The sequence below is a fragment of the Equus caballus genome, chromosome 21 (genome assembly GCF_041296265.1).
Source record: "Equus caballus isolate H_3958 breed thoroughbred chromosome 21, TB-T2T, whole genome shotgun sequence".
Lineage (NCBI taxonomy): Eukaryota > Metazoa > Chordata > Mammalia > Perissodactyla > Equidae > Equus > Equus caballus.
The window spans coordinates 59,734,939-59,747,568 of NC_091704.1; the positions used below are offsets into that span (position 1 = coordinate 59,734,939).

Genomic DNA, 12,630 nt, shown 5'->3' on the forward strand with positions numbered 1-12,630 from the left:
AACCAAAGCATTTAAAAATGATCCTTTTCCTGTTTTTATTAGCCCGTATCAAAGAAAAGACTATTTGAAGTACAACCAAGGGGAGGGAACTGGCTTTTTATTGCTCCGTTCATGTTGTTATGGCTTTAGGAGTGGAGAAAGACTCCCCTCAGAAACACTGCCTCTCAAAACAAGCTTGCAGGGTAATCAACAGGAGAGATCTTTCAAGAGAGATGGAAAATAGAAAAAACTATTAAAACAATTAAATAAGCAAAGTGGATGCAAAATAAAATGTGAAAAGTAAGCTGTTCAGGAGAGAAATGTCATGTCTCCACATTTCCTTGCATAGTAATATGCACAATATACATTGTCCAAATGGGGCGACATAAATCTTTCCAGCCAATGGAGCAGCTGTTGATCTTTAAAACAAAAAACCAAAAAACAAAATGAGCACATGAATGTTGCCTATGAATCTGAATATACACTCTGGCACTTCAAAACAAATGTCAGCCAGGCTCAGCGTCATGCAGAGTAAAATGCCCTCCACCAATGAGATATTATATCCACTCATATGAGCTGAATACAATTCAGGTACATAAACAAACTAAAATCAACAATTCCAAGTGGATATCATGTCACAGAACAATTTCAAGTCCTTTCTTCATAAAGTACAGTCACCTTTATCCCAAATTCCATCTCAAAAAGCTCGTATGTCAGACTATTTGCTCCTTCTTTAGCTTGATTCTTATGGTGACCTTCAGTCTGAAGCTGTTCCTCTAACAGACGCCATATTATTAAAGAAACAAATGACACTTTAATTTTAATTGTATTTTTAAAATTCATACAGGATATGTATTTCTCTCCATTTACAGAAAAAAATAGATGTGAGGAATAATGGATTGGATTAAGAATGGATTTCTTAATTTATAGAAAGGATTATTTAAATATAGTCTCATGTACATGTAGACACTACAGCTCAATCCTGTTTTTCTTTTTTTCTCAAATTGGCCATTTCACTTCTGATTTTAATAATGTGAGAAACCAGAGGCAGAAGCTCTACTATAAACGATTCAATCATAACAGACACAGATATGAACTTATATTTCATATAATACAAAAGGGGAAAATAGCAATGCAAAGCCCCCAGCATATAGCAGATCAATATATGAATTTAAAAGGATTCATAACCCTATGACCCTTTAATCACAGAGCCAAAGGAATGATTTATTAATTTAAAGGTCAAATTTTTAAAATGTTTTCTAGATTAATGATTTACTTAAATTGTCATATAAACACAATTTCCAGGTCAGTTGATACAAATATTACCAAACAATAAATTTTACTAAAAAATACCCAGTAGCATTCTACTCAACACTAATCAAAGAAAACCATTTAATCATCAATATTGTAAATCAGTGAAGTTGAAAAGTGTTCAGCAATGCTAAAAAATACATATTTCACTTTTCCTTAAATACATAAGTTAAACTATTTTCATCCATAAGAATAGATGTAACTGCATTGTTAAAATAAAGGTGCAAGTTAGAACAGCCTCAGAAGAAAACATATATCCAGAGAAAACTTTTTGAGATTAAAATTTCCAAGTCTAAGAAGGGTTCACTGAAAATATAGCTTTTTAAATTTTTTTAAATTAACTTATTTTTGGGGGGTGAGGAAGATTTGCCCTGAGCTGACATCCATTGCCAATCCTCCTCTTTTTTTGCTTGAGGAAGATTAGTCCTGAGCTAACATCTGTGCCAATCCTCCTCTATTTTGTATGTGGGATGCCTCCACAGCATGGCTGATGAGTGGAGTAGGTCCACACCCAGGATGCAAACCCGTAAACTGGGGCCGCCAAAGCAGAACATGCAGAACTTTAACCACTCGGCCACGGGACTGGCCCCTCACATGCTTTTTTTAGATCCAATAATGATTACGGCTACAGATTTATCTTCATTCAACTTTCAAACAAAAAATACATTAAGGACATATTATGTGAGCAGGATTATATTCATATCAGGGTGAGCCTGTGGTAGGAGGAGTAATGGATAAATACACAGGAATGGAAAATAGAAAAAAATTAGAGATGAAATTAGAGGATGGTGGATGGAAAGTAAAGGAATTAAAGACGAAATGAGTGAGCTGGATTCCTATTGCAACAATGGCAGAACCTCAATGACTTTTGATATCAACTCCTCATAAAGGGCTTGCCCTGGGAGCTAAACACTACCAAAGCCCTCTGAACAATGTGGTTAACCAACAGTAAAGGAGGCAAGAAGACTGAAGAGAATTAGGGCTCCAGGGATGCTGAGGGCTCCAATTTAGAGTTGACTCACTGATCTTCCCAGCAGTAAAATAACTTTTTCTAAGTATCCTGAGCAGAGGTTTTCAGAGAAGGGTAACATCCTTGAAAGCCCAGGCTGAGTTTTATCAACTAGTAAGTACATTTTAACGAATAATGTCATTTTGTGATGAGCATTTACCTAACGATAATTCACTTTGCATTCTCATTATAATAATGTTATCACTGCACAGCTGCTGCCATGCACAGTGGCACAGCTCCACGGCCTCAGTTGACCAGTGGGGAGCCAGACTTCTATACTCATAGAGCTGCAAAAGCGATGAAAGGATGTATGATTGCAGATCCCCATTTTCATCCCTAGGTGCAAAAAATTTCAAACACTGTCAAGACCGCCTGGTGATAATCCTCCAGCATGATTACATTCTTTTGTCTTACAGCACTTAAAGGAGAGTGCTGGTATAACAGAAGGTGTTCTAAATTTAGAATCAGAACAATCCCTTCGAATCTTCACTATAAAATCAAAGCAAGTCATTTAATCTTCCAAGGCCTCAGTTGCCTCACCTGTGAACTGGGGATAATGAGACACCCTTCCCATAGTCCCTGTGACGACAAATGAGATTAATTTCTGAAATGCTCTATAGTTTCAAAAGCAATTTCGTAGACGCACTCATGGGGAAGTCTCCCAGGGTCTGGCAAAAGAGAAGGGCAAATTCTCAAATACATATTGGAATAACTCCCCATAGTAATGGCTGTTTCAAATCCACAGTTTTGAAACCAGAGGGAAATATAAGATATAACTTATAGACTATTTCAGGGAGGAAACAAAATGTACGCACCTTGCTCAGTCCTCCATCAGCTTTTGTCTGTGAGCAGGTACCAGGACTACCTCAGCACAAAGATAATTTAAATTTCACAATGCTCTGGAGACTCAGAGGACAGTCTCTCAGCTCTACTTTGCGCTCTGTAGACCCTAAAGAATATGCTAATTATTTTACATGCTAACATTATTACAGACACTAGCTAGCCTGCCAATTTGTCAGCAGATTGTTGCCTAATGAGCAGTTAATTTGTCCTTGGGAGAGCCAGGTAAAATGAGTTGAAAGTTTCCTTCGAAAGACGTCTTTCATTCTTGATCACCCAGTCCAGAAAACTGTCACTTTTTTTTTTTTTTTTTTTTTTTTACAGCTACTTCTCAGTCACTGCAATTCCTTGAAGCACACAGACAAAACAAAGATCAGGAAAGATTCTGGCTGCAAATGAAATGATAAGGTGGGAGGGGGTCATGGGCACAGTGGAGAGCAGCATGGACTCCAGCACAGCCAGGACAATTTCAGGCATGACTGGGGCACTCAGCAGCTGTGTGCCCTGGGCAGTGATGAGGCTGCCTCTAAGCTTCCATGCTGGCAAGTGTACAATGGGGTCCTCAGAGCCACATCCCTGGCTGTCATGAACTACAAAAATGACTGTGAAATGCTCAGATGGGGAAGCGGCACCTCGTAAGTGCTCAACAGTTGTTAACCAATAATATGAAAATGACCAAAAATATAACAAACCTGGCAATAGCCAAGCCTACCAAATATCTACTAATAATCACTTTTGTTCTGTGAGCTAAGGTATTTTTAAGAAAAGAAAGCTGAGTAGGACATTGATTCTGTTCTTTATGTTAGAGGGCAATCAATGCTCTAATTCCCATTTGTCTCTGAATTTGCTTTCTTCCTTCTCCTTGTACTTATGTCCTTTCTTCCACTCCACCCTCAGTCTCATACCTGTTCTTCCTCTTCCTGAGGTCTGAGCTTCCTCTGCCGCTGGGACGTGTAAGACCCCGCCTTAGTTCTTGGACTTAACCCAGGTGCTCCCACGATTTGACTCAAGTTCTCAAGTGGATTGAAAGGTCCAACCACACAGATAAGTAGCCTTTTCCTGACTTCTCCACCTTGCCAAAGAGTGGGTTACTTGCGGCCAGAAGGTCAATCCACAAGCGTAAGAAAAATTCCTGAAATCTGTCTCTAGAAATTTTGATTCTCTTTCCACTGCTACATCTGCTTGAAAAATGCAGCAAAGGAATTTACCACAGAAAGGGTAGCAAATACAAAATGTTTTAATAACATTTCTACACATTGCTCAAGGCTTCTAATGTTACAATTATGAGTTCATGCAGTGTTAACAACTGTTTTTCATTTTGTTACTGGTTTAGAATTTAAACAGGAATTGATAGAATGGGCACATCTAATGAAGAACTTAACAGAGATTTATGGCTCCAGAAACAGTCCATACTTCTTCAACCAAGGAAACGGGAAAACGTTGACCATGTGTTTATGTTTCATCACTGAGGAAAATTCAGAGATGGTTAATGATTATTCATGACAGAAGTTTTAAAGTTGTACGTCTTTGGAGTATCAAGTTGCACATTTTGCAAGTATCTGCCCGCAGGCTTCTATTCTGCTTTGCTTCAGCATGCAGGCCGGTGAAGTACCCAAGCTGGTCCGATCTTTCTGCCCCTCCTCTGAGGCATTCCAACGTCCTCACTGATGGAACCCACAGGAATCACTCTCCATGAAATAAACCATATGAGAAATGGAACATGAAGATTTTCGGGAACAATCAGGGAAAGTTTCTTAACAAACTATTTAGTTTCTCCCAAGGGTGAAGCTATGCCTTGTCCAATTTACCTGTTTTGTTGTTGCTGTTGTTGCTTTAGAAAACACGCGTATCATCTAGGTATTTTGGGAATTGCAGACAGTATCCAGAGCCGTCATTTAGAGAGTAGCTCTATTCTTATGCACACTTCCCACTTGTCATGTACATTCACACTTAGCACACTGAGGAAGTAGGGTTCTCCTATGAATCAGCCCTTATCATCTAGCTCTGAAATCACTGGCCTCCCTACCTAGATTCTCAGTTATACCCTGAACTTCTTCAGAACAAGTCTTATTCTATCTAGAGATTTAATGCAGTGAGTAGACAGAAGAGCTCTAAATTTCTGTAACCAGAACCAAAAAAAGGCTACATTCCGAGAAAGGTCAGCTGATATGGACTTCATTACCACATGGAAGAAGTGTGGCTCTGGCTCACTGACGGTAAACATCGTGCTGAACAACAGCGTATCAGAGCTTCTCGAGGAAAACGTCATCTTTGTAGTTCTAGTCCAATTGTAGCTTCTGATCAAATATCACTAACCAATAATACCACTTAAAAGTCTTATAGACCAAGTTAAAAGATTTATTCAAGACATTCAACATAAGCCTTAAGGGTCTTGCTTCAAGTTTAGTAAATCTACATGTTTTAGGGGAATAATAAAAGTAACAGTAACAATAGAGGCAGAGTTCGCATCTATTACTGCACCGGAAGTAAGGATGAGCCATTTATCAAAGCTAATTTTTGGTGCAGGAAGTTATATCCCACAGAAGGCAGGAAAATAAATCAGTAGATTTTCCAGTTAATATCTAAATATCTCAATAGACATAAACACATACACATAACAAAGAGAGAAAGAGAATTATTCCAGAGAAGGAGGAGGAGTACTTTTTAACAACTAAAATGTCAGAAATGTATGAGGGGGGAAAATGTAGCAATATGAGTTAGGACCAAACAGTAATCCTTCATCAAACATAACTGCACATGACAGAACGTTTGCGAGGGAACTTGGCGTAGGGTCCTATAGTAGAGCCCTTACTCAGTGCAGAAACCTCTAGCACAACATTCTTTACTGTGATCCTGGCCTTCCCACGTCAGAGGACTCACTGTCGCATCAAGTAGCCTATTGCAGATGTGGACAGTGCTATTAGCTCTTCCTCAGATGCAGCCAAATCCACCTTCTCGTAACTTACGGCCATTGGTCTTTGCTCAGCACTGTGAAATTTAATTTTCATCATGACAGCTCTTCAAATAATATTTTTTAAGGTATTAAGTTCTAAACTTCATTTATTCCCTTCTGCATTATTGCTAGACTTTATTCACACTAGATTTTATTCAAGATACTATCACATATTTTAACATATCCCTGATGCCATTTTAAGATGTGTGATATCTAGAAGGTACCATTAGTCAAACACCCAAGCAAAGTAGTCTAAGCAGCTTCCAGAGACACCAGTTGACAAGGGCTAAGGGCAAAAGTGATTATCAGTTACTCAAAATCAATCCAGAATTCACTCTGCTTCAAAGGGTAGAGGGAGTTAATACAAAGTTTGGGTGAATTGATTCCCAAGGGGAAAGAAAAGTTACCTCTCTTTCCTTTCCCTTATTTTAAATGTGCCACAAGATTCCCCAAATCTCTGAAAATCTCTCTTCATTGTCACACCAAAGACAGCAGTAGTAGCTGCACTAACGCTGTGATTTGAACTGAATGGTGGCATCAGTATCCTTTATTTTCTGATTTTCATCAGAATAAAATTACTTACTGGAGGCAAAAGACAAAGACCTACCTCTATCTAAGAATTCAGGAGACTTTCGGAGGTATCTTTAGGTGAGTGTTCACAGTCGGTAAGTTAAGAAACATCTACTGGTCACAGTACGAAGAGCACATCTTAGGTCCCCCGGCCCCTCCCCCCAAAAGCAGTCACAAAACAGCTGATATAACTGGATAAAACATATTTGCAAAACTCTAGGCAAAAATTATGCCCAGTGGCCAGATTGACTGTTCCATTGTAGCTGGCTGTTTGTAGAAGACTGAGGATGTTTCATTTGCATAAAATGATGGTTTACGCCCTCCAGCATAAAGAGCAGTCACTTTGTTACAACACAGTGGTTGAAATAACAGTCAACAGACTATGTGGATCCCAAGGGCAGCCCTTTCTTCCTTTAAGTCTTGGTCTAAATGCCAACTCTTCAATAAGGCCCATGATGACTATTCTAATTAAAACTGCAACACCCTTTTCCTCCCAACCCCCAATCATCTTACTGTGACAACTCCCTTTTCAGAGAATCTAGCGCCTTAGAACATACTACATGGTTTACTGAATTACTGGGTATGCGCGTGCTTCTTAACTGTTTCACTTCCCCTCCTTCCCAACACACACACACACACACACACACACACACAGAGGAAGATAAGATTGACAAGGACAGGATCTTTATCTGTTTACTGATATATCCCAAGAATCCAGAAGAGTTCATGACACATAGTAGGAAATAAGAAGTCAACATACCGTGGTTGAATGAATGAATAAGTGACTCTGGACTTAAACAGACTCGGCCCTGAGTCCCAGTGCCATCCATACTACCTCTAGGACCCTGGGAAAATGGTCATCCTCTCTGCACCTGTGTGTCCTCTTTGGTATAATAGGGACCACACGAATGCTTGCCCCATAGGATTGTTGTGAGGATTCCGTGAGTTAGTGGATGTGGAGGGGTTAGGATCATGCTTGGACAAAGTAAGCTTTCAATAAACGTTAGCTGCCATGTTATTATTATTTCAACATATGTTTCCCAAGGTGGTGATGGATTTGTGACGATTTATGCTCTCAGGCAACTGGCTCTCCTCATATCTGAGAGTGCAGATCTGAGATGGTGAAAAGGGACCCAAGGCGCTTGCCAGAGCCACAGAGCTACCGCGAGTCAAACCCATCACTAGGGCCTCATCAGCTCCAATTCAACAACACACATGATTTTGCAAAGGAGCTATTAACAGTGTAAGTATTCCGGCCTCAGACCTGCTGGAGTAGAATAAACATAACAATGAAGCCACTAAGTAAGTGAGGGTGAGGCTCGGAAACCTTAAAAGGCAGGGAAAGCAGCTCCTCTCTTCCTACTTGAACAGAGAGATTTGTTTATTTGGATTAACTGGAGTCAAAGCTAATGGTTCTAATGGCTTGAATCACCCCAACTCATTCTCCAGATTTCTACACATGGGCTGTAACTTACACTTTATGAAAGAAGATAAAGAGAAAAAACAGCCGTCCATAAAAGAATTTACCAGAACATACTAATCATTTAGACATACGCTTATGTTTCTAGAAAGTTAAATATCAGGAATGGTATCGCAACTTTTTCCTGGAGCAAAATCCAAGCCTGCCTAAAGGCTGCAAATTAAACTATTAACCTGAATGTTCACTAAGTATTCAGGAAAACTAAACACTTTGAGAAAGATGATTTACAGACTTTTAATCTAGGGAGAAAAGCAAGGATTTCAGAACTGATTGAGTTAGGAGAGGAAGTGGAATGAGTGAGGAGGATGAGGTGAGGATAAGGGGAATGACAAGAGGGATGGGAGCGTTTACTGATTTCAAGCAATAATAGTCCTAACTTCCCTACTTATGATAACAGGTCTTCCCAGAGCTAATCTTCTCCTTTAAGTGGTCTGTTAAGAGCAAAATAAAATGAATGACTACATGCTCAAGGATTAGATCACGACAAATAATGCCAATAAGGAATTTCTCTCCTCAGTCTAGAGAAGAAAGACCCCAAGACTTTGGGGGAAATCAGTAAGGTCACAGGAGCAAGAATGAAGCTGGAATCAAATGTCCAGACTCCAGTGTCAATGCTCTGCGCCCCACACAAGAAGTTCCCTAAACTTTACCATGCACTTGATAAATGATGAGCAGTTGCCGGAGGAAGACTCTGCATTTCTGAAAACTTCCAGTGGCACTGATGCTGCCGCTCCTCGGATTACGTGAAGTAGGAGGCCTCAGACCTATTGCACCTCCTAAGGTAAGTCTTGGGAATAATTTTTTTTTAAATAAAAATTATATTTTGCAGGAGAAAGAGAAAAGGAGATTACAGATGAAATAATGAAGTTTTAAAAGTTCTAATAATTCATAATATTTGTAAAATGTAAGGGGCATTTATACAGTGGTGTCAATTGCCATTAGTAAGTAAAATATACTTAAGTTACAGATTTTTAAAGTACACACAAACACCAATGTTTCATAGTTGAGCAGTCTGTCACTGAGCCATTCTACGGATATGCATTCACTGATAATTTCCCCCTTATGTTTCAAATATACCATACCTAAATTGCACTAAATCTATCAAATTGTCTTAATTTTCAGTCTCCTTTGATAATAGAGATTCTATGTCTAGGGATTTCTTTCATCTTCCTTGAAATATGACATTTTAGATGAGAAAGATGGAACTCACACACCAGATTCCAAAAGGCTGATTTGCATAAGTTTTACCATCCAATAGCATAATGCAACAAAGTTGACCGTACCCAATTACATATATTATGACCCTATTTAGAAGACAGCTAGTGTAACTAGGGGGAGAAAAGATTTTTTAAAAGTTCTTGTCACTTCTAATTCTCTATCTTTTCCTCTCCTATCACAGAGACATCTAGATGCATCTGAAGAAAGTCAATGAACTCTTAAACACAATGTGTCCCTCCAGCCAAAACTCAGTCACCTCCCAAAGCTTCCTATTGGCCCCCTGGAATCAGCTGAGCCCAAGAGGTTTTTCCTATAAAAAGTCCACAGTGGATCTAAATCTGATCCCAGTAAAATTTCACTTCAGCTGAAGTGAAAATGCAGAGGTAGCATTTACGGATAACAGCTGGAGAACATTAGCTCTCTGTCTCTCCTTCTCTCCCAAGGGTTGAAAACTCTGCTGTTCAGACAGGAAGTCGTCATACACCACACACTTTACAGTACGAGAACGCTGGGATCGAAGAGCAAGTTGCAGAGGATTACGAAGAGTGTGGAGGGGTTTTGTTCAAGAACATATAGTAGCGGCTCTATGAACTCCTGGGGTGTCCTCCCCCCCTCAGTGTTCAAGTAGAGTAAGGGACGCACACCCAGAACTGACAAGCACACACTTCACTCTCTGAAAGCTTTTTAATAACTCAAGGAAGAAGGCTTAATCTTTCATTTTTCCACAAATTTTCATAACCTCAACTCCAAGAAGTTTTGGGGAGTGGCCAAGATTCTCCAATTATCTTTTTTTGGCATACTTTCACATTGGCTATCTAAAAAGGCAACCTTTTAACTTTCTAAAAATCAAATTGTCAAAAACTTTCTCTCGCATAACTACCCAGAATAAGGAAATATATTAATTTCATATATACGTGGAATTCAAAACATGATGATCTGGAAAACAATGATTCAAACAAAAGGTTCTTGTGGATACGGTTTTTCAGGGTCGGTTTCTGCAGTGATTTCCCAAAGCTGCTGAGAACGAACACAGATACAAACATGAGGAGAGACGTCCACATTCTGTGGCCACAGCTTAAAGTTTTGAACAGGATGACAGGAGTTCTCCTCACACCACATGCTGAATAGCCATTCTGCATTCCTACCAGTCTGCAGGCCCTGGACCCCGTGTGCAACCGCTTGTCCTCTGGGGGCGGGCTGTAAAACCGACCCTGTCTCTTCCACTCCCCTCCAGCCAAGTTTCGCGAAAGACAAACCTTCCCAACTTTGGAACTGCGGGAAATGCCTTTGCTGTATGCATATCAGGGGCATGCTGTTAATCAACTGGGTTACAACACTACGGTTTTATGCAAAGACGGGGAGGAGGGGCGAGGGAGAAGCCAACCCACACATCCATCATCCTTTTAGGAGTGGGTGGAGTTTAAAGTTTCCCCAACTTCGAAGTTCCCAGTTGACAGGCAATATTTCTGGGCAATTTCCAGCCCCACGTAACAGATGGTCCTTTGCCCATCTTGAGCCCCGAGAGAGCCCAGACAAAGCCCCCCGCCACTCTTCGCTTGGCAGGGCGATAGGTGGGCAGCTTCACGAAGCTGTCAGCCCAGGGGCAGTGAGCAGAGAACGGAAACTTAACTTCTTACTGAAGTTTTTCCTGCTACAGGAGAGTCCAGGGGACTGCAGCACAAAGGCCTGGGAAAGTTTTCACTGCGTTATTTTTGAAAAACGTCTTCCGCCGTCTGCCAAGCCATCATCCTAAACCCCAGATGCCCAGGGAAGGAAAGTTGAGGCACATGTGTTCAGAAATACGGCAGAAATGCAACTTGAGCCGTCCCCAAGACAACCTGGGAACTTGCTTAAAGGGATCCCCACGGTGGGAAAGCATCCTTCAGGCGCCTGAGCACTCAGTGCCAAAGGGGAGGGCGACGGCCCGCACAGGGTGCCAAATGGGGGTGCGCCATGGCAGGGTGCGAGAACCTTCCTTCCCAGACGGGAGGGCGAGGGGAAGGGGAGGGGAGGCGCGATCGGGGAGTGTGAGGACGGGCGGCCCACTCACCCTCACTGCCGTACTGTTTGCCATTGTTCGCGCCCATCCTGCCGCCGTCATGCCCGCCGTCTCCCGGGACACTCCATAGCTGGGGCGCACCGCCTGCGCGCTCCGCCAGAGGAAAGCCCGCCCGACGGGACCGTTAGCTGCGCATACCCCACGCTCCGGGGCCGATCTCCTGCTAGGGGCGGCCCCCGCACTCCCGTGGGAGGGGGCGCTCGGTCCCCTCTTGACACCCCCGATTGTTCCGGGTGGGGCTGGGGTCAGCCGCCGCTCTTAAAATCCGCGTTTGGGACCAGTGGGCGCAGCGCTGCGGAGAGCCCGCGCCCCGGGGCCGCCCAGAGGCTCACCGCGCCGCCGCCGCCGGGTCCCCATCCGCCCGCCCCGATTCCCCTGCGGTGGGCGCTGAGCCGCGCGCGCGGCCGGGCTCCCCGGCGCCACCGCCTCCTCCGGACGCCCCTCCGCGCCCGCGGCTTCCCCGGGGAGGGCGCGGCGGCCACTTGTTGCGGGTGCCCCGAGCGAGCAGAGACTTGCGGCCCGGCGCTGCTCGCCCGCGGGCCGGACTTTTGTTAGCGCCAGGCGCCTCCTCTCGCCGCCCAGCGTCAATCACAGCTGGAGCCCGGGGGAGGTAGGCCGGCCCGGAGATGCGCGGCCTTTTAAAGGGGCAGCGCGCCTTTTCGGGGCTCCGGCTCCCGGCCCCTGCCTTGGCGCAGGCCCTGCGCGCCACCGGCGAGTCCCCTGGCGCGAAGGAACGTGCTCTTGGCTCTGTTTTACTATTGTTCTTTTATAGGCTTGGCCCCTAATTTGTAAGATGAGCTTCCAGGCATCGTTTGAAATCCCTTGGGCTTGCCTGCAAATATGGCCTATTTTAGGTGTGAGGGCATTTAAAATATGCCTCAGAGTCAGAGTCTGCCTGACAATGTCAGGTATAAACGCTGGCGTTCTGTGGCTCCCACGTTTGTGGACTGCGGCGGGGAATGGAGGAGAGAGGGAGGGAAAACTTGAGGGGAACTTAGCAGGGAGTCACTGGAGAGCCAAAGACGTTCCCCGCCCCGGTGCGGGAGGTTTCCTGGCTCAGAACTTTTAAGAGCTTCCGAGCCAGGAAGTGTATTTTCTCCGCGTTTCTATGATTTTTTTTTTTCTTGTGGTTGGTGTGACTCTTTGTTTAACACATTACAACCTCTTTTGGAGATTTATATGGCACTTCTAGAGCCTTAAAATGGCCCTTT

At 43.0% G+C, this 12,630-nt stretch overlaps 1 protein-coding gene across 1 annotated transcript in view; it reads right to left on the reverse strand.

The window, feature by feature from the left end:
- The window catches only part of FBXL7 (F-box and leucine rich repeat protein 7), a 382,032-nt gene extending 370,051 nt beyond the window's left edge, over positions 1-11,981 (reverse strand). The window contains exon 1 of the mRNA XM_005604340.4: positions 11,411-11,981. Within this exon, the coding sequence (XP_005604397.2) occupies positions 11,411-11,447 (37 nt within the window). The 5' untranslated portion in view covers positions 11,448-11,981. The remainder of the gene's footprint in view (positions 1-11,410) is intronic.
- Positions 11,982-12,630: the final 649 nt, after the last annotated feature.